We start from the raw sequence: 21028 nt of genomic DNA on the forward strand, positions 1-21028 counted from the left end.
AGATTACAGAAGGGTTTATATTATTGTTAATAATGGTAATATTCACTAACACAGCTTAAAAGTAATGTCATTGCATTCAATAGAAAATAACTGTAAAATAAATTTAATGTAAATGAAACATTATTGAATATAAATTAGTTCCATTGAATGCCAAATGGAGTTTGAGATTTGAATTTTCTTTGTAAAAATAAAATCAAAATTTCAGAACCTTATTATCTGAGGCTTTGCTCTTGCCATGGTATTACTGGGTATATACCCAAAGGATTATAAATCATTTTACTATAAAGACACATACACACATATGGTTATTGCAGCACCATTCACAATAGCAAAGGCTTGAAACCAACCCAAATGCCCATGAATGATGGACTGGATAAAGAAAATATGGCACATTTATACCATGGAATACTATGCAAGCTTAGAAAAGAATGAGTTCATGTCCTTTGCAAGGACATGGATAAAACTGGAAAACTCATTCTCAGAAAACTAACACAGGAACAGAAAACCAAACATTGCATTTTCTCACTCATAAGTGGGAGCTGAACAATGAGAACACATGGACATAAGGAGAGAAACATCACACAGCGGGGCCTCTTGGGGGTTGGGAGGCAAGGGAAGGGAGAGCATTAGGACAAATACCTAATGCATGAGTGGCTTAAAACCTAGATGACAGGTTGATGGGTTCAGCAAACCACCATGGCACATGTATACCTATGTAACAAACCTGCAGGTTCTGCACATGTATCCCAGAACTTAAAGTATAATAAGTACATACACATATACACACACACACATACATACATACATACAAACTAAAAGGTAATTGTAAATGGAGCAACTTTCTCACTGTAACACGATAATGATTTTTGTGCTATCTCTCCCTACCACTAAAAGTCATCTCTTATACCCATGATAGACATGTCATGTTGTAGAAAATCTGCCCTAGCTTGCAAATAGGTTAATATAGTGAACCCATTATCCTGTGGACAACAGGAAACCGCACTTGTATCTCTTGTTCACTTCCTTATTACCCCCACATCTTCTGCCAAAAAAATAAAACATTAACAGATATGGTCACAGTGTCTCTCAATTTGCCTATTAATAAACTTTAAGAAATACTTATATAAAGGTGACTGGCATAAATGAAGCATTTCAGAGATGATATATACATTATCTCCTCCTGTTTTGAAATGTAGAATATGCTTATGCTGGCCATGACTTCCACACAAATTCCAACAATATACTTCTTTGTTTTTCTACATTGTGATTCTGTAAGTATAAAACACTCTAATATTTATTTATATTTTAACTGATCAGTTTACATGAACTATTCAGTCAACTTGAATAATAAAAATTTTCAATTTGCTATGAGTTTTTAGCCATTTTGTTAGTAACCTGTTTCCAATAAATATCCAACTCTTGAAAAAGGAAGGTTTATTTTTTAAAAAACGTATTAATTAGTTTTCTCCCATTTTTTTCTAACATAATTTATAAAAGAATCCCATCATTCCAGATTACAAATTAAAAATGTTGTGAGTCTTTAAACCCATAAGAAGTAGATTTACCAAGCAGACAAATTGGAGACTCTTCAACAATTACTTTTTCATATTTCATGGAAACAAAGATGCATATATACTCACACAGAATAAGACTTAGAACAACAAATTTTTGCCTGACTCAAATGGATTTATCAAATTTCTCAAACTTGCTTGAAGAAATTGCTTATTTTTAACAACTTTTATGAGTAAGCTAATGTATACAGTAGCAAGGTTAATGTAATTTTTCATGTGGTGAAACAATCACATCAAAATGAAAATCTGGTGAAGAAGATTTTCTTTAAAACAGAGGAGTCATTTGGAAAAGAAAAACTTTTCATGCTGTAGCAGAGTACTTTAAACTCATCAGGGGTTATAGGAATCCAAATACCCAACTTCAGAATCAGACCTTTGCACACCCTGACGTGTCATAAAGTATCAGGCTAATTTTTACAATTTTTTTTAGCAAGGTGAGATTATGGTTTTGTTTTGTTTTTTTTAACTTGGCACATAATTGTTTTGCCCTTTACCTAATTATCTCTTCCAGCATCCTGACTCTATGAAAATGCATCTTTTTTTTTCTAATTGTGGATAAAATAAGGAGAAAGAAAACAAATATCATCATTAAATTCACTATTCTCCTTTTCTTCTCTTATTTAGTTTTTAATTGTGAAGTATTATTTGCATACAGAAAAGTACGTAACAAATGGTGCAGCTCAGTGAATTACCAGCAATGGGCCACCTGTATAATTGCCACCTAGGAAAAGATAGAACATTACCAGTGACCCAGCCCCGATGGCCTTTTTCTCAGTCATTTTTCACTCTCCCCAAAGGTAACCACCCATGGGATCATCAGCACTGCCATTCATGTTACTTGCTTTTGAACAATTATTATACAGTGTGAATTGTTTTACCCATTAGGTTTGTAAAACCCATTAATGGTGTTGTGTATAAGTGAGATTTGCTTGTTTTCATTGTTGTGCAACATTTTATTGTTTGTGTTCAAAGAAAAACTTTAGACGAATGAAATTTAACAGAGTTGAATTGAGCAAAGAGCCATTCAGGAATCGAGGAGCCACTCGAACCAGATATAGGTTCAAAGCAACTTGGGTCTGCTACAAGATTAGATAATATTTATGGACAGAAAGAAGAAAGTGACATACAGAAAATGGAAGTGAAGTACAGAAACAGCTGGATTGGTTACAGCTCCACATTTGCCTTATTTGAACACAGTTTGAACAGTTAGTCACCTATAGTTGGCTGAAACTCTGTGATTGGTACAAGAGTAGGTTACAATCTGTTTATACATCCAGTTAGGTCACAGTTCACTATGCATGAAGAAACCTTGAGGCCAAACTTAAAATATGTAAGGAGGTATCCAGTCTACTCTCAAAGTATGTTTGGGTTGTTTCCAGTTTAGACTGTTATAACAATGCTTCTACTAACATTTCTGTCTCTTGGTATGTACATTCATCTAGTGGGTATACCTAAGGGGGGAAATTGCTGGATTTAATGCATAAATTAGTTTTCAGAGATTGTTTATCAGATTGATTGACTGAACCAATTTACAATCCCAACAACAGGGTACAAGCATTCTGATAGTTCCATGTCCTTGCTGACACTTGCTGTTGTATATCTTTTTATTTTAATCATTCTGGTGACTGTGGAGTGGTATTTTTTTATTTTGTATTTCCCTAATAGTTAATGAGATTGCTACCTTTTCATATATTTATTGGCCATTGGTTATCTTCTTTTATGAAACCTCCTATCCATTTTTCTGATTGTTGTCTCTTTTATTCTTGTTGATTTATAGGAGTTAATATTTATTGATAATTTTTTGTTAAGCGTATATATTGTAAATAACTTCTGTGGCTTGTCTTTTCACTCTCTTTATGATATCTTTTTAACTACGAAGTATTATTGCAGTCAAATTATCAATCTTTTCTTTGTGTTAATGCATTTTGTGCTGTGTTTAATAAATCCTTTTCTACCCAAACTTGTGGTTATATTCTCCTATATAGTTTTCTAGAAGCTTTATTGTTTACCTTTTATATTTATATCCATAGGCTGCACAGCATTGATTTCTGTGTATAGTATGAGTTAAGAGACAAGTTTCATTATTTTTCATACATATGTCTAATTAACTTAGAACTACTTAATGAAAAGACCTCTGTTTCTCTATAGTACACACTTTAGTGCAAGCTGGGTATAAATCAAGTGCCTATGTATGCATGGACAACTTTCATTGATTTATTTGGTTTATCCTTGTACAACTAACCCACTGTTTTAATTACTATATTAATCTATAGTCATCAAGAGCCAGGTTTTTCTTCTTCCTGAAGAGTATCTTGGCACATTTTGTCCTTGTGCAACTTCATATAAACTTTACATTCAGCTTCAAGCACATTTACTTGTACACACACACATACACACAACCTGAGATTTTTAACTGGAAATTCACTGACTGAATCTATAGATCAATTTGAGGAGAATTTATATCTTTACAGTATTAAGTCTCTCAATCAATGAACATGCTATATCTTCCTTTATTTTACTAAAAAATAGTTTTATAGTTTTTCATGTAGAGGTCTCTCATATCTTTAAATGAGTTTCTTGCTAGTTATTTGATCATTTAATGCTATTGCAGATGATATCTGTTTTTTAATTCTATGTTGTAAGTGTTGCTATTATATACAAATATAATCTATTTTTGAACATTAATTCTGTAACATAGCAAGCTGATAAGTAATTTATCCTTTGTTCTCTTGGATTTTCTACATACACATTCATACCATCACTAATCCATAACTTTTGTTTCATTCTTTCCAATTCTTAAATACTTTTTTCTAATTTTTTTTATTGGACTATAGAGTCCAGCACAACTTCAATTCAATGTTGAATAGAAATGTTAGCAATTTGTATCCTTTAAGACAGTCAAAAATTTTTATTTTATTAGTATGTGTGATACTTGATATAGATTTTCTTGAAGTACTCTTCATAAAAATAATAAACACTTTTTAAAGTTTCTAGTTTGCTGGTTATTTCTAGGTTTCATTTTTTTGTTTTGTTTTTGTTTTTCTAAGACTGGATGTTGAACGTTATCTGGACCTTTTCTTCATCTGCCAAGAAGATCATATAATTTTTCTCTTTTGGTCCTAATGTAGTGAATTACAATGATCGATTTTTGAATGCCAAACCAATCTTACTTTTATATAATAAACCCGATCTTTTTGTTTATTTATGCAATTCTCTGTTTGCTAATTTATTTCTTTTGAATCTACAATCATGTGAAAGATTGGCCTGTAATTTCATTTTCTTGGAATAACTTTGTCAGGTTTTGTTATCAAAGTTGTGCTTTCTTTATATAATGGATTGAATAGTGTCTTGCTTTTTTCTAACTTCATGAGGAATCTGTGTACAACTAAAGTTAATTACTCTCTTGTATATTTGGTAGATTTTGTTAGTAAGACCACTGGCCTTGCATTTTTTGGTGGGTAAGTTTCAATTCCAGATTTGAAGTTTTTGATAGTTACAAATCATTTATATTTTCTATTTCTTTGGGGAGGAATTTTTTTAGAAATGTGTCCATATCATCTTAATTTTCAAATTTACTGGCATAAACTTGTACATAAGTTATCCTTCTATTATCTGTAACATCTGTAACAATGTGCTTTTAAAATTCCTGTTATATTTTTGTGCCTTCACTTATTTTCCTTATAAGTTTCAACAACTTATTTTGGTTTTTTTAAAGGACCAAACTTCTGTCAGATCAACTTTCTTCATTGTATTTCTTATCTATTTTGTTAATTTTTGTTCTTAATTGTTTTCTTCCTTGTACTTGTTTAAATTTAACTTGCTGTTTTGTTTTTTTCTTTTTTTTGACTTCTTAAACTTGATAAGTAGCTCAGACTACTTTTCTTATACATTACAGCCTATCAATTTTCCTCAATACAATTCAGCTGCATCCCATCTACTATCGAAACTTGTGAAATTTTGATACAGAGTATTTTTATTATTATCCTATTCAAAGTACTTTCCATTTCTCTGGTGATTTTCTTTGACTCATGGCTTCATTTCTGATTATTTGGAGATTTTCTTGTTATCTCAGTCCCACCTTCATTTGACAAGTCCTGGACCCCAATTTTGTTACCACCTAACCATTGAATACTTTTAAAGTATTCCTCAGTTTGTTAGTTTCTTAGCTTTCTGTTTATAAATTGGCATATGCCCCTCAGGGAAAAGCACTTCCAAATATGAAGCTATCTTTCTGGGTTATTTACTTCTCCAGGACTCTGGGCCTGTAAATTTTTACTGCCTCTTTAGCTCTGCAAATGCATTATATGTTCAATTTTTCTAGTTGTTGTCAGTGGGAGGATTGTTCTGAATGGCTTCATCTACCAACCATTACCAAAATTGGAAGTCAAGATTCCCATTACTTTTAATATTTTATTCCTAAGTGTAATGATCAAATAACATTTTATTTGCATTCTACAAGATTATTTGAGCTCCTTGAATTGCAGTTTTTATAACAAAGATGAAAAAACTCAAGTATGCTTTTATGTGGGTGATAACAACTCTAATCAAGGCTAAAACTTTAATAGAAATGAATCCCCAATTAGCACTTTCATTCATAAATTTATTGCTCTACTTTTGTTATACATATTAACATCTTTTAGTCTTTGACTATCATCTGATTCACATTTTATTATTATTTTTTCAATTAGCTATTTTGAGCAGAAAAGCCTCATATGGATTTGCTTTTACCTTTCAAAAGCTGGGTAAATATTTATTTTGCTTTGAAGAAGAAAGTATATAAAATGCATTGTAACTTATTTTGAAAAATGTGTTCCAGATATCAGAGTTTAGCCTGTTCTGAATACAACACATCAGGGGAATAGCTTAGAATATAACCAAAGGGTGTACTTATACTACATATAAAATTTAGACATATTACATAGAACTAGTGGTTGTAATAAAAATATGCCTGATATTATAGCAAATATCAAATCCTGTTGTCGTTCACATATTGATAGAACTACATGAATGTAGTATTATATCTCTTTGATTTATTTCCACCGTGAGTATAAAACTAACTCCTTTTAGAAGGCCTGTTAATAGTTCATATATAGCATGTATTAGTCTAACAATATTGCCATAAAAAATAACACAGACTCAGTGGCTTAACAGTGGAAATTTACTTCCTCAAAGGTCTGGAGACTGGAAGTCCAAGATCAAAGTGTCAGCCAGTTTGGTGCCTCCTTAGGCCTCTCTCCTTGACTTGCAGATGGTCACCTTCTTCTGTGTCCTCACATTGTCTTTCTTCTGTGCATGTGAATCCCTGGTGTCTCTTCCTCTTCTGATAAGGACATCAGTCATGTTGGATTAGAACTCTATGCTTACAATCTTACTTTACCTTAATTACTTATTTAAAGGACCTATCTCCAAATAACAATCATATTGTGGGTTAGAATTTCTGGACATGAATTTGGGAGAGAAACAAGTTAGTCCATAACACAGCACATATTCATTCAAAAAACATTACCCACTTAACGTGGGCCAGGGACTATTCCTATATCAAAAATTATACAGGACAGAAATAAACAAAAATGTTTAAAGCCTAATACATTGTTATTTTTAAAAAGATAAAGGAATTGGCAGTGTAGGGTTGTGGGGAGTTATTTTAGATAGAATGGTGATAAAATATTTTTATAAAAAGATATCCTCTGAGCAGAAACCTGAAAAAAAATTGAATGAAGACAGAATTTATGAATTATAGAGGAGATAATTTTAGGCATAACCAGTCGCAAACACAAGTGCCCTGGGACATATATTGGCATGGCTCTATAGAGGAACTTTCAAGAAAGCCATTGAGAGAATGGTAAGAAAGAAAGTCAGACAACTGACCTAAGATGAGTATACATAGAGCCTTGTAAGCCTTGGTAGAGATTTTTTATTTTATTTTGTTAAAGAGTCCTGGGAAGCCACTGGGAGCTTTGATCAAGCGAATCCCATTGATCTGATTTTCATTTATGAGAGCACCATGGTAATAGACTTAGGAGTGGTACTCTCTAGAATGTAAACAAATAGGGAAACCACATGAGCCATTCAGTAGTAGAGTCAAAGATGTCATCTTTGAATTGGGTGTCAGCAGTAGACAGGATGAGATGAGGAGATGAGGTAGGATTTGGGATGTAATTTGAATGTAAAGGTGACAGGACTTGCTATGGAGATGTTTGAAAATTCTATTTTGGGTCTGAGAAAGAAAGTAAATAGTGGTGCTATTCCCTGACATGGTATGGACTGGCTTGAAGGAGAGTTAATTTAGGCGTAAAATAAAATGAGTTCTGTTTTAGAAGTCATAAGTTAGAGATGCATATTGGATTCCAAGTGAGAATCATGTAGGCCTTTATCTATAGCTCTCTAGAGTGAGTCAGGGTAGGGGACTAGAAATATAAATTCTAGTGTTATTGAAGTATACTGTAGATCATAGTCAAAGTCAGGGGACTCATTGATACTATCCAGAGTGAGACTATGGACAAAGAACAGAAGCAGTCTAAGGACTGAGCCCAAGAACACTCCAACATTTATTTATTTATTTATTTATTTATTTATTTATTTATTTATTTATTTATTTATTTTTATTATACTTTAAGTTCTAGGGTACATGTGCATAACATGCAGGTTTGTTACATATGTATACTTGTGCCATGTTGGTGTGCTGCACCCATCAACTCGTCATTTACATCAGGTATAACTCCCAATGCAATCCCTCCTCCCTCCCCGCTCCCCGTGATAGGCCCCGGTGTGTGATGTTCCCCTTCCTGAGTCCAAGTGATCCTCATTGCTCAGTTCCCACCTATGAGTGAGAACATTTAAAAGATGGAGAAGAGGATTCTGCAACAAGACTGTAAGAATAGGAAGTCAACTGAAAGTAGAACAAAGCAAGTATGTGATGCTGAAGCCAACACTAATATGTGTGATCCCGTGATCATTGACAAGCTATGTTTCAAGAGAATATAACAAAACAAAAATTCAATATTATTTATTTAGCTGGAAATCTGAAAATTTCCATTAAATATACGCATAGCAGTATTAATATCACCTAACTAATGAGTAATCAAGCCCTTGGAAAGAAAGCATATACTGTGATTCTAATAAAAGGGTAATTAATTATAGAGTTGGACAGGAAGGGGGAAGAACTATCATTTAAACATGGTATACTAAATATTTATCATGCTTCTTTTGGCCGGGTCTTTCATAATCTCATAAAAGAGAATTAAATATGGAGTGATGAAAATATAGAGATCTACGTTGATGTTAAGCAGAAAAATTTCTCACTACTTGAAAGTTAATTTGGTGTTGAATATAGATTACTTCAGATCTTCAATAAATGCTAGATGATGTTCTTTTTATCTCTTTGCTTCTTTCTACAGGTGGAGAGGTCCCGTACACGACTCTGGCTACCCGAATGATGATGGGGGCTTGGTGGCTATTTGCTTTGATTGTTATCTCATCTTACACAGCAAACCTCGCTGCTTTCCTCACTATCACACGCATTGAAAGTTCCATCCAGTAAGTAGACAATGTTTCCATTAGCCACAAAGCATGAGAAATGATGAGTGGCCAAAGCTATCTGAGAATAAGTATATGGTGTCTTATAATAAATATACAACTTCCCTTTGAGTAAAGGATCAATTTTGTGTTACTGCAGAGTAGCACTGGTTAGTCCAAGTCCTGAAAATGCAGTATTGGTAGAGCATTTTTTATAAAATAAAATTTTGGCTACTATTTGAATGTTGTTTCTCACATTTTCCTGGAAGGATAACACATCTTCAGAATTTTAATGTCCACAAAGAATGACTATGTCTGGCTAACATTGTGAAAAGGAAGAAAAAAAGAGTCATACTTAAAATCTTTGCCTTGAGTCTGTCCCATTATGTACTGTCAGAATAAATAGTTGAATAGGTACAGATGTTTGAGAGATAGATGGATGACTGGGGATTGGGGAGAAAAGAAAAGGGAGGGGAATAGCAATCAACAGAAAATTACAGTATTTCAGTGACCGCATTCTGTTTTTCTCTTCATTACATTATACTTCATGTGCTTCTTATTGCTGCTGTTTACTAGCTGCAGTTGGAATGGTGGGATGCACTTACTTAATCCTAAAAGTTACCTAAACTGGTGTCTCCCAATTCACATATGCCATTTCCATGAACCTGTAGAGCCCACGGGTCTTTTATCCACCACAGCCAGTTTTGCTTTTGTGGTTTCATGCTATAAGATCAGCACCACAGTATAATATCTGCCTTATTAGAACATAATGTTCTATATATGGTTTTAAGAAAAATTTTCCTGAAAATGTTTATTCATCCCAAGATAAGTTTGAATTTTCCTAAAGTTGAACGAACATTCATTTCCCCAAAAGCTGGCAATTCAAATTCAGAAAATTAGATATGTCAGGGAATTCCTTAGGAATGTAACTTGTTTGGAAAAGATAATGTGAGTAGTTATTTTCTTTTAAAAAGAATGTAAATTCATTAGTAGCCATAAAACTATTATAACATAATACCAAAAAAATAAGAATTATCTATAAATAAGTAGGGTATTTTTTTCAATTTGCTCATTATACAAATTGAAACAATTAGTAATGCTAATAAGTAGTCAATTATTTTATCCATTCATAAAAATGATGTTTCTAGTTTCTCTCATCAAATCATGCTGCTCAAGTTGTTTTCCAATTATTCCTTTGATACAGAACCTTCATATTCCCCCAATTTATTGTCCATGTAACCAGATCTATGTGTGACATAAATTGCAAATCATACACAGTGAAACTTATACCATTGATGGAAAGCTTATACTGGTGACCCCATAAGCATCATACTTTAAGCAATATGCAAATGATTACAACAGCCCAGCCAAAAGATCAATGAAATGAGTAAAATTATGAAAATAATAATAAACATTTATTGATCACTTATAAAATGCCAGATCTTTTGATGAGTGTTTTATATGCATTAGCTCATTTAAAACTTACCATCATCTTCAAAAATACATACAATCAATAACTCACTTTATAAATGACAAAACTAAAGTTGAGAGGATAAGTAACTCACCCAAAGTCTGCAGCTAGTAAGTGACTAAGTAAAGACCAAACCTTAAATCTGGTTCCTAAGCCTACATTCTAACTGCATCATGTTAGTTCCCACACCACACTTCAACTTGAATTTCTGTATGGATCTTAGTTTTTAGAGAACACAAGAAGAAACTTGTCATAGCATTTTCCATTGCTAAGGGATGTAAAGGATGAAATTCTCCAAATCCTCAACTGGTCTGAGTATCAAAAGTTAGATGACTTTTGTGTTGTAGGCGTGTAGGCATATATCCCAACATGAGTTAATTATGTCTATAACTGGTATCTACCATTCAGGGTAAGACTTTGGCAAATCCAATCAATAGAAGTCAGTTTAAGAAAAATAGTTTAATTGTCAAATAAAAATTGAACATATTTAAGGTATACAATGTGATGATTCAATATACATATATATTGTGAAACAATTACCGCAATCAAATGCACCATCCATGTTGTGCATTAGATTCCCACAACTTGTTCATCTTCTGAAAGTTCGTACTGTTTGACCAACATCTCCCCATTTCTCCTATACTCTAGCCCCTGGCAACCACCATCCTACTACTCCTTCTAAAAGTTTGACTTTTCTAGATTCTGCATATAAGTGATATCATATAATATTTGTCTTTCTGTGTTTGACTTATTTCACCTAGTGTAACATCCTCCAAGTTCATCCATGTTGTTGCAAATGGCAAATAGCAAAATAGTTCTTAATCATTAAAATTGAGTATTTTATTTCATTAACATATTTCTTATCAATTATGTTGAATGTGTCACATTTTGGGTATCCTTAAAGCTCAAAATTTATGTAGTTCACATCTGACTTTGAAGTGTTTTTAAATAAATCATAAAAACTTTAAATAAAATAACTGATCCTATGCAGTGAACAACTATCATAATAGTAAACAAAAAATCATGGTTGACATTGACTGAGAAGTTATAATGAACCAGAAGTTAAGCATATTACATGTGTTATCTCATGTATTCCACAGAATAAGCTTAATAATACAAGTACTTCTCTTATTGCCATTTTATGGATGAAGAAACAGAGTTTTGGGGGATAATGCTTAAGATTACACACTCAATAAGTGTCAGTGTTGAGAGTCCAACCCACATCAATCAGATACCAATCCATGGTCTTACCTGTCAAATTATTTTTTATTCTAGTGGTGGTTCCTAGAATTTGTTCACTTGATCTGATATTTCTCTGAGGTTGCAGACTTTGTGATGTCTGTAAATCTGAGTTATTTAGTTATTACTAACTTTGCTAGCACCAGTTTTTATCTAGACTTTTATGCAATAGTAGTGGGAGCAGAAGCCTGTCTCAAATTTTTACATCCATAGGTTTGTCTAAAAGTAAAACCTGATGGAAAAAGATTGTAATTTCACATCATGTTTCCCTCAAGTGTAGTTCTACTGCCCAAAGTAACTGAGCATTCATTTTTTTAAAAATTATTCCTTTCCAATGCCAACTGGCATTATTAAAGTCATCAGTGGGTATAATAAATCTCTACTTTCTTATAATATTATCACTGGACTAATTTTGGAAGGAGAGAATCAGAGCCAAATAAGTTAAAAGAAGCCAGATTCCCTCCCGAAATTTAAAGATATCTTCTAATTTCATGCCTCAACAGTGTTGGTAAACATAATTACCTGCACTGTTACTTGGAAACATTCAAAGTTTCATTTGTAACTAATGCCAAAGTTTCTTGGGAAGATTCTAATTTTTCTTAGAAAAGAGAAACTTCTTTCAAAGTAGCATTCAATGTCATGCTTCTTAATCATTTATATCCATAAGATTTGCTCATCACTAAATGAAGCTGCAGTGCGTATCAGTACACTTTTTCCATCCCAATTTTGCTGTGCCTTTGGCAAACACATGCCAACCATAGCTTCATTTCCAAAATTCAGCGTTGCTTCTGCAGACTGCAGTGGGAAGAGGAGGTTAGAAGAATGTCAGTTAAGGGGAGGGGGCGGGGATGGAGGAGAGAAATCAGTTTCTTTGAATTGATGGTTAACAGAAACTCTTCTAGGTTGGTAGGAACAATGTAATAGATTTATTTAGGGGAAGCTGAATAATTTCATAAAATTTTACCTTGTTTTTAAAATTAGATATCTATGAGCATCTAATCTAACTGGAACTTGTTTTTTGGTTTGTTTGTTTGTCTGTTTGTTTGTTTTTTGAGGCGGAGTCTTGCTCTGTCACCCAGACTGGAGTGCAGTGGCATGATCTCTGCTCACTGCAAGCTCTGCCTCCCGGGTTCACACCATTCTTCTGCCTCAGCCTCCCAAGTAGCTGGGACTACAGGCGCCCGCCACCTCGCCCGGCTAATTTTTGTTGTTGTTGTTGTATGTTTTTAGTAGAGACCTGGTTTCACCATGTTAGCCAGATTGGTCTCAATGTCCTGACCTCGTGATCCACCCGCCTCGGCCTCCCAAAGTGCTGGGATTACAGGCGTGACCCACCGCTCCCAGGCTGGCACTTGTTATTAATAAAAGTTTTGAAAGGGAAATTTCCTTGGAAAAGATAACCCATAAATTTAATTTCATATCCCTTCAGTGATCTGGGCAGCACATCATAACTACGTCCCATGTTTAATATAATATAATGTGACAGCGTATGACACAATTCAGTTTTTAAAGGGAAAAAAATGCCATTTCCACAAGACCCTAATGACAGTTTGGGCTTTTTCATTCCCACTGAGAGGTAACAACATATAGTTAATTGTTTTCAAACACCTAGAAATTGGAATGAATTTTTTTTCTATTGATAACTAGACTAATAGTGGCGATGGTAAAATGGAGCATGTGAAGCTCTGAAGGTACTTCAGAGTAAGCACTGGGTAATAGCATCATCAACATTAGTTCTGTTTGCCTTTATTGTAATATTACTTTCAAGAGCTACCTAGTTCACATAAAAGTGAAAATAGCTACGGGAAAATCAGGATTGCACAGTTAAAGTTATTAATAACTTTAGAATCAAATTGGTCCTTAGTGACAAAACTCGAGTTTTTTCATTCCCAGGAGCTGCAATTAAACCTGGATCTACTCAAAGGGATCCCAACATCCTACCATATTTTTGTGTTCAGTGATTTCATTCTCCATAATGCTTAAGGTTGGACTAAACAAATATTGAGGTGATTCTGCCACTGAATCTAACTAATCTGGGGTAACATTGCTTTCTGAACTGATACAAAAAGAGATCCATAAATATTCTATTACTAAAGAAGAACCCCTTTTCCCTAGCATATCATAACAGTATTTTTGCCATCACCTTGGTCTACATTTTGAAAAGGAAATAATTATCGAGCAATTTTTTTCTAAGTGTTCACAGGTGAGTATGATCTAATTATGCTTAGAAATTCAAGCATCACCAAATCTGGTACTAAAGCCTGGGGACACAGAGAATGGTAGCAAGTGGCAGATACTCTGTAAAGAAAAGGAAGGTGGGACTAAGTTGTCAAGGGCGTGGTAAGACTTATTAAGGAATTTGGAATTTTTCCTGGAGGTAATGGAGAGTGGCATTATTGTAGAAAGACAACTTTATCTGTGGAGAGGAGGACATGTGGGAGAGAGAAAATGTAGGTGTGCATGAGAGGCCATTAAAGTTGTCTAATGCATGTATATTTACAGCAATTAACTAGTATGTCTCTACTTGATCCATTTGTGCTGCTACAGCAAAATACCTAGGACTGAGTAATTCAGAAAGAATAGAAATTTATTTCCTCACAGTTCTGGATGCTGGGAGGTCCAATATCAAAGTGCCAGCAGGCCGAGAGTCTGGTGAGGGCCTGGTTTCTGCTTCCAAGATGGCACCCTGGCTGCTGTGCTATGTCCTCACATGACAGAAAAGATAGAAAGTCAAAAGGGGACAAACTCATTCCATCAAACTTTTTGGTAAGGATCTAATCCCAGACATGACAGCAGGGCCTTTATGGCCTAATTGTCTCCTAAAGGCCCCCCTCTTAATATTATTGAACTGGGGATTAAGTTTGAGTATGAATTCTGGAAGGAACATGAGGATTAAAATCATAGCAATTAAATGTTTAATTTTAATTTTCATATATTCATTACTAGGATATAGAAATACAGTTGTTTTCTGTCTGCTGATTTTATCTTATAATCTTGCTAAGCTCATCTTAGTTCTAGGAGTTTTTGGTAGATCCTTTGGGATTTCCTAAGTATAACTTGTAACCTTGCTAAGCTCATTTATTACTTTTAGGAGTTTTTGGTAGATTCTTTGGGATTTTCTAGGTACACTTTATGCCATTTTCAAAGTCGGGTGGTTGTATCATTTGTCTTTCTCATCTGTATACCGTTTATTTTCTATTTTGCCTTTTCTTTGCTGGATAGAGCTTACAGTACTGTGTCAAATTTAGAGTAGTGAGAGTGAATATCTCTGCTTTGCTCCTGATCTTGCTGGAAAAACAGTCTTTGACTGTTAGGTATGACATTATCTGTCAAGTTTTTTATTGTAGACATTATTTCTGAAGTAGAGGAAGTTCTCTTCTATTCCTAGTTTTCCATGTGTTTTTCATCATGAACAGGTGTTGGATTTTGACAAATGTTTTTTCATTTTTTATTGATTGGTATGCTTGGGTAATTTTTCTTTATTAGCCTGTTTAGTGGATTACATCATTTGTTTCAAGAACTATTTTTAAAATAAGGTATTGGCTAACTGTAATCACCTCTTCTATTTCTCTCCATCTTTTTCTCCAAGTCTTGATTTTCTACTTGATTTTCTTCCCTTTATTGATTTGAGTCAATAAAATATCATGACTGCCCTGCCTGCTGCTTCCTATCTTATTTTCTTTTCCCTTACGTTATCTATTGCTCCTCTCTCTCCATTCTCTCCCCATTACAGTTTATCCACTGGAGTGTGGAGTCCAGACTGTTACCTTCTCCCATCCTCAAAATTGGCTTGAAAAACTTTATTATTACTTCATCCAATCAAGATGAATACAATTCCATTAGCAAAGCATATTGAGCCCTTCTGGCCCATCCACATTTCTGTCCAGGGGCACCAATGAACTCCTTCTCATTTTTTCATGCAACAGTCAAGTTAGACTCTTATGGGACATTGCATGCCTTTCTGGAGCTTTACATGCTCTTCTCTCTCCCTGAAATGGCTCAAAACCCCCTCTCTTCTGGTATCTTCCATTTTCCCAGGCATAATTAGTCATTACTACACATGTGCCTTCTCTTTGTGATTTTAAGTTCTTCAAAAGCAAAGACTATGTTATATCCATCTTGGTACTGCTAGAGTGCCTCTCAGAGTACCTGACAATAGTATGAATAAGAGCAGCTAACATTTCTTGAGTGCTTGCTATGTGACAGCTAGTTTTCTAAACACTTTGCATGGGTTTTCTCATTTAGTCTTTGTAATAGCCCCGTGAGAGATATGTTATTATCATCTCTATTTTATAAATGATGAAACTAAAAGCTAGGGTAGTAAACCCAGGCAATCTAGCACTGTAACTTTTTATCAGGGGAACAGATTGTTTGCTAATTACAAATACACTAAACTTTTATTGTATGAAATAAGTAAATGAATAAATGACATCCATAAGGGTTACTATAAGTTTCTTAGGAAATAAAGAGAGCTTTGCAGAAAAGAATTAATGGCAGCAGGATGTTTAGCTAAGTTATTTCCAGGTATTTCTAAGTTATGTGGTATCCAAACGTCAGTAATAGGAGACTGGATTCAAACAAATCTGCATTCAAATTATTTGCCACTTAATAGCTCGATGACTTTGTCAGGATTTCATAATTATTATAAACCATATTTTCCCTAAGAGTAAAAAGGGGATAGATTCAACTTCGTAGGTTTAGTGTAAAGATTAAATGAAGAAAAGTCAAAAGGCATGAATAATATAGCACAGTTCATGGACAGCCCCTACCTAACATTTGCTTCCATTCTTCTGCATTTTCTCCAGGCACTCATGTAGATTCCCTGGACTGTCTTTCTCTCTGCCCCCATTTTTGATGGTATTTTTGTCATTTTGTCCACAATTCTATACATTAATTGTTCCTTTGACCTGATTCACCTAAATCTCAAAGTTTCTTGCTTATGGAGCTACCGTTTCTGACACAGATGTCACCATCCTACCTTACGGTCTGATTTCTGAGGGTTGTCTTTTGGCCCTGCTGCTTAATCCTCTCATTCCCCCAAAAGTACCAAAAGTAAAAGCAAAACAAACAAACAAAAATCTGATGCATCTGGAAGCCTTATCTGGATTTAGGCATAAATAAGGGCTTGGAAGAATGATTCACTCTGTTATCTGACCTTAGCTAGTGACTAACTAGCACTGAGATCAGGTTGCTACTAATAAAGACTGGCAAGACCCCTGGGTCAGGATACATATTTGCCAGGCAAGTTTTCTCTCCTAACTCATCTTTATTTAGCCCTCTCATAATACACAGCTCAAATACCACTTATTCTGTATATCCTTGCCACATATTCATAACTACATTTAGTGTCTCCCTTTTTTGAACCACTTCACATCTACCTCACTTACACTCTGTATTGGAATACTATTCTACTTGTTTTACTTCCCTATTAAAATGCATATTCTTGAGGGTTGTTGTATCATCTTTGTACCAGTTCAGTGCCTTATGTAGTATATTGCGTGGGTACTTAGTGGGTTACAAGTAAATATTCACTCACTGAATGAACTAGAAAGACATTTTTTAGAATCTGACCTGAGAGTATGAAACTCCATGACTTGTATGTGTACCCCATTTAAAAAATTAGATAAAAATATGAAAGCCATTTCTTTGACCTATTATTCCAGGATAAGAGTGGAAACCCAAAATGGTATGCTCTCTGAGTATCCTTTGTGTCACCCACTCACTCTTCAGTCTTCCAGTGGGTGCCTTTTTTATAGCTCTCAGTAGACAATTGCACACTTTATTAGGAGCAGCCAAAATGAAGGTGGATGAAGTGAGAGAGGCCTGACTCATACTGCCTTTCTGTTTCATTTTAGTAGAGAATTGTATAGGCTTAGCTCCAGAACACACAAGCACCGCAGCAGAGGAAGACATTCATCTTCTTACTCTCTATTGTTAGTGTTGAAATGGCTTACTTGTTCTAGCACTTAAGTACTACAGTGATGGATGTTTCCCAAACGTACAGCCATCTCGATGTCATAGACAGAATTTTGTCTCTCTTTTGGAAAAAAAGTTAAAATTTCCTAGAAGAATATTGGTCTTTCAAAGCCACCCTTCAGTGAGCATTTAATTAAAAGTTGTCTCACAGTTTGTCTGTGGCTCCTAGGAACAGGGCTATATTAGCATTTCCACAGACTCTGTTTACACTGAGCTCACCAAGACAAAAACTTCACCAATTTCATAATCTTCCACAGCTTCTAAAATAATCTTCTTCTGAACAAGATGAATCATTCTTGACAAATCAAATCCTTCTCTTTTTCTCTCTCTTCCCAATCTTGCTCCTTTAAGCCTAGAAACCTATTAAGTACTGTACTCAAGAATATAAAGTCCTGTCTCCTCCATTTCTTGTTATTTTCTTCCCTTACTGAAGTCTGCTGAATAAATAAATTCTGTCTACCACAAACTTATAGATATGGTTTAAAAAAAAAAAAAAAAAAAACCCTATACTTGGAGTATACTGCTTAGTCATTGTGGAGGACGTAGTTTGAGTACGGAGAATCCTTTTGTGAAATTAATGTGGGAAGAGTAGTGATGAAAATCAGCAAGACTGGAGTTGGCAGGCAGGGCTGTTTGGCAGAAGAATGCTATTAAAGGAGACTGAAGACTTAGGTTCAAGTCTCTTTTCTCCTACTAAAAAGTAAGGCAAATTTTAAAACCACTTTGCACTTCTGTTTTTCATCTTTTAAAAAAGTGATCCAATTCTTTGCTCACTGCACAAATATTTGTTCCACAGTTTGAATGATGTTATTTTCCACGTCCCTTCAGGCATAAAATTTTATATCAACTATACCAATGAGATCTCTTATTAAACAAGATGTGAGATAAAACCGATACTCACATGAAAACCTGATTAACGGATATCTTAAGTTGAAAGGCAAATCTGAAAAGAAAATCCTTTTTTGTCATATCTTCTTATTTTCTTTTTCTAGTTCTCTATTTCCAGTCCCATTTTTCTTTCCCTAGCCTCTCGATCATGCCAGTAATGTTGGTATGCTGACCTCCACACTCTACTACTAAGTATCTGTTTGACCCCATTAATTCTCTAATGCTCTTAGTTCCTCCATAGTTCCTTTCCTCTAAAGATATTTAATGTATTTTAATGACTTTCTCCTCCACTCCTACACACACACACACACACACACACACACACACACTCCTACTACAGTCCCCATTTTTTAAGCCCTGATGCTAAGGAGGGATGATGTTAGATAAGAGCCAGATGCCCTAGCTAATGGCAAGTGGTGAGGAAGGCGATGGCGAGGAATAAGATCGAAAGCTTGCTGGTGGGCTGCTTTTATGCAGATTTCGATTGTACTTCTCTGAGAGCGATGCTACAGAATTCGCAAGATTTGCTGTTGACTTGGGGGTGTGGAGCACATTTGCAGAACAGTTTGGGCATTTATAATCTCAAAATAGCAGTTAATAAGACGTGACTCTCAGGCATCAAGATATATATTTAATACCAACTCTTGCTGAAATTTCTCAAAAAGGAAATATCACCTACTTGAGAAGAGAGGACACTTTCTCTGAATCATTCTAAGAATAAAAATAAAAAAAATATTTATTTTGAGAAATTCACAGACCTACTGGACTGGGAAGAAAAATGTATCTTTTGCATTTGGAAAATGTTGAGTTATCAGTAGAGACTTGGTCCCCTGTTCCTGTGTTATGAAGAGCCAGGATTTTGGGGTTTAGTCGTGTTCATTAGATGCCTCACTGAAACTATGACCTTCTACCTTACTTTGACAATAATGTTTCACTGGGTCTTTAAATAGGCTATTAAATTAGCCTACATTTATTCATGGTAACTTATTTCTCCTAGTCTTTTATTTCCCACTGTGAAATTTTTGCTAGCATGATTAATGTTTTTGAGCTCTTCAAAAAATCTTATAGAGGAAATCACAAATTATTATTGATTCCTCATTTGAATTCACACTGTATTCATTTGGGTCATTGTTTCATGTAGTATTATTATGTATTATTGTGTCAGAGCTTGTTAGTAGGCCATACACAAGGTAGTGATCAATAGTTCAATGTCAGCCTTGGAGGGTATATTGAATAAATTTTTTCCATAAGTCAGCATTGGTCTTAGATTCTAATTAACATTTTCAGTGTTGATTTGAAGTATGGAATAGGGAGTAAGCTTATTAAATATGCAGATTACTCTATATTGAGTAGGGGTGATTATTGACTAGAACTACACTGTAAGAATGTATAAAGACCTTTACAAATAAAACAAGGTGATTAGAAGTACGATGAAATTTAATAGGGACAAATATGTGATAATTCACTCAGAGATGGAAAAAACAATTTGTGTGTGTATATTTGTGTATGTCTGCGATAATTTCAGCATAAACCATCTGTCAATTATAAATTTGAAATATAGCATTAGTGTTTATTTTTTAAATGACCCTGCTGCATGTAAGTTGTTCAAATCTTGTGAAGATTACCATGACCTACTTAGAAGGTTCACAAATTATGCAAAAACTAAAATACAAGAGAAAAAAATGGTTTAGTTAATAACAGTCTAAAAATGGAAGTAGCTTATCTTATAGATAACAACTAAAATAACTTAGTATTTAATTTGACAAAGAGAAGGCTAAAGGAGGAAAATGAAAAAGAAATGTTTTATTACATAGAGAAATATTATACTAGAGGTGCTATGCAGTCATTGTCCATTTTCATTGAGAACAAAGTAGTGTTTTCTGTGAAATAGGAGATTTGGGGGCTAAGCACAAGTAGGGACTCCCTTGGTTAAGTTTTCCAAGTCACTAAAGTACCTTATTAAAACAAAATATGAAATCAGTTTTAGGGACTGGTTTATGTGCCTTAAGGTACCTAATCATATTATGTAATGCCTCTGGTAACTCTTTCAACTCTCTGGTGTTACGATTATTTTAGTATGTTTTTGTTAACACCATTCAAAAATCTGAAAAAAACAACCCTATCAAAAAGTGGGTGAAGGATATGAACAGACACTCCTCAAAAGAGGACATTTATGCAGCCAACAGACACATGAAAAAATGCTCATCATCACTGACCATCAGAGAAATGCAAATCAAAATCACAATGAGATACCATCTCACACCAGTTAAAATGGTGATCATTAAAAAGTCAGGAAACAACAGGTGCTGAAGAGGATGTGGAGAAATAGGAACACTTTCACACTGTTGGTGGGACTGTAAACTAGTTC

The 21028-nt window shown here is 34.3% G+C and overlaps 1 protein-coding gene across 2 annotated transcripts in view; it reads left to right on the top strand.

Moving 5' to 3' along the window:
• GRID2 (glutamate ionotropic receptor delta type subunit 2) overlaps nt 1-21028 on the top strand; it is a 1566068-nt gene that overhangs the window by 1277929 nt on the left and 267111 nt on the right. For both annotated transcript variants that reach the window (XM_030916966.1, XM_030916977.1), the window contains one exon: nt 8969-9107. In XM_030916966.1, the coding sequence (XP_030772826.1) occupies nt 8969-9107 (139 nt within the window). The remainder of the gene's footprint in view (nt 1-8968; nt 9108-21028) is intronic.

The sequence above is a fragment of the Rhinopithecus roxellana genome, chromosome 2 (assembly GCF_007565055.1).
Source record: "Rhinopithecus roxellana isolate Shanxi Qingling chromosome 2, ASM756505v1, whole genome shotgun sequence".
NCBI classification, from domain to species: domain Eukaryota; kingdom Metazoa; phylum Chordata; class Mammalia; order Primates; family Cercopithecidae; genus Rhinopithecus; species Rhinopithecus roxellana.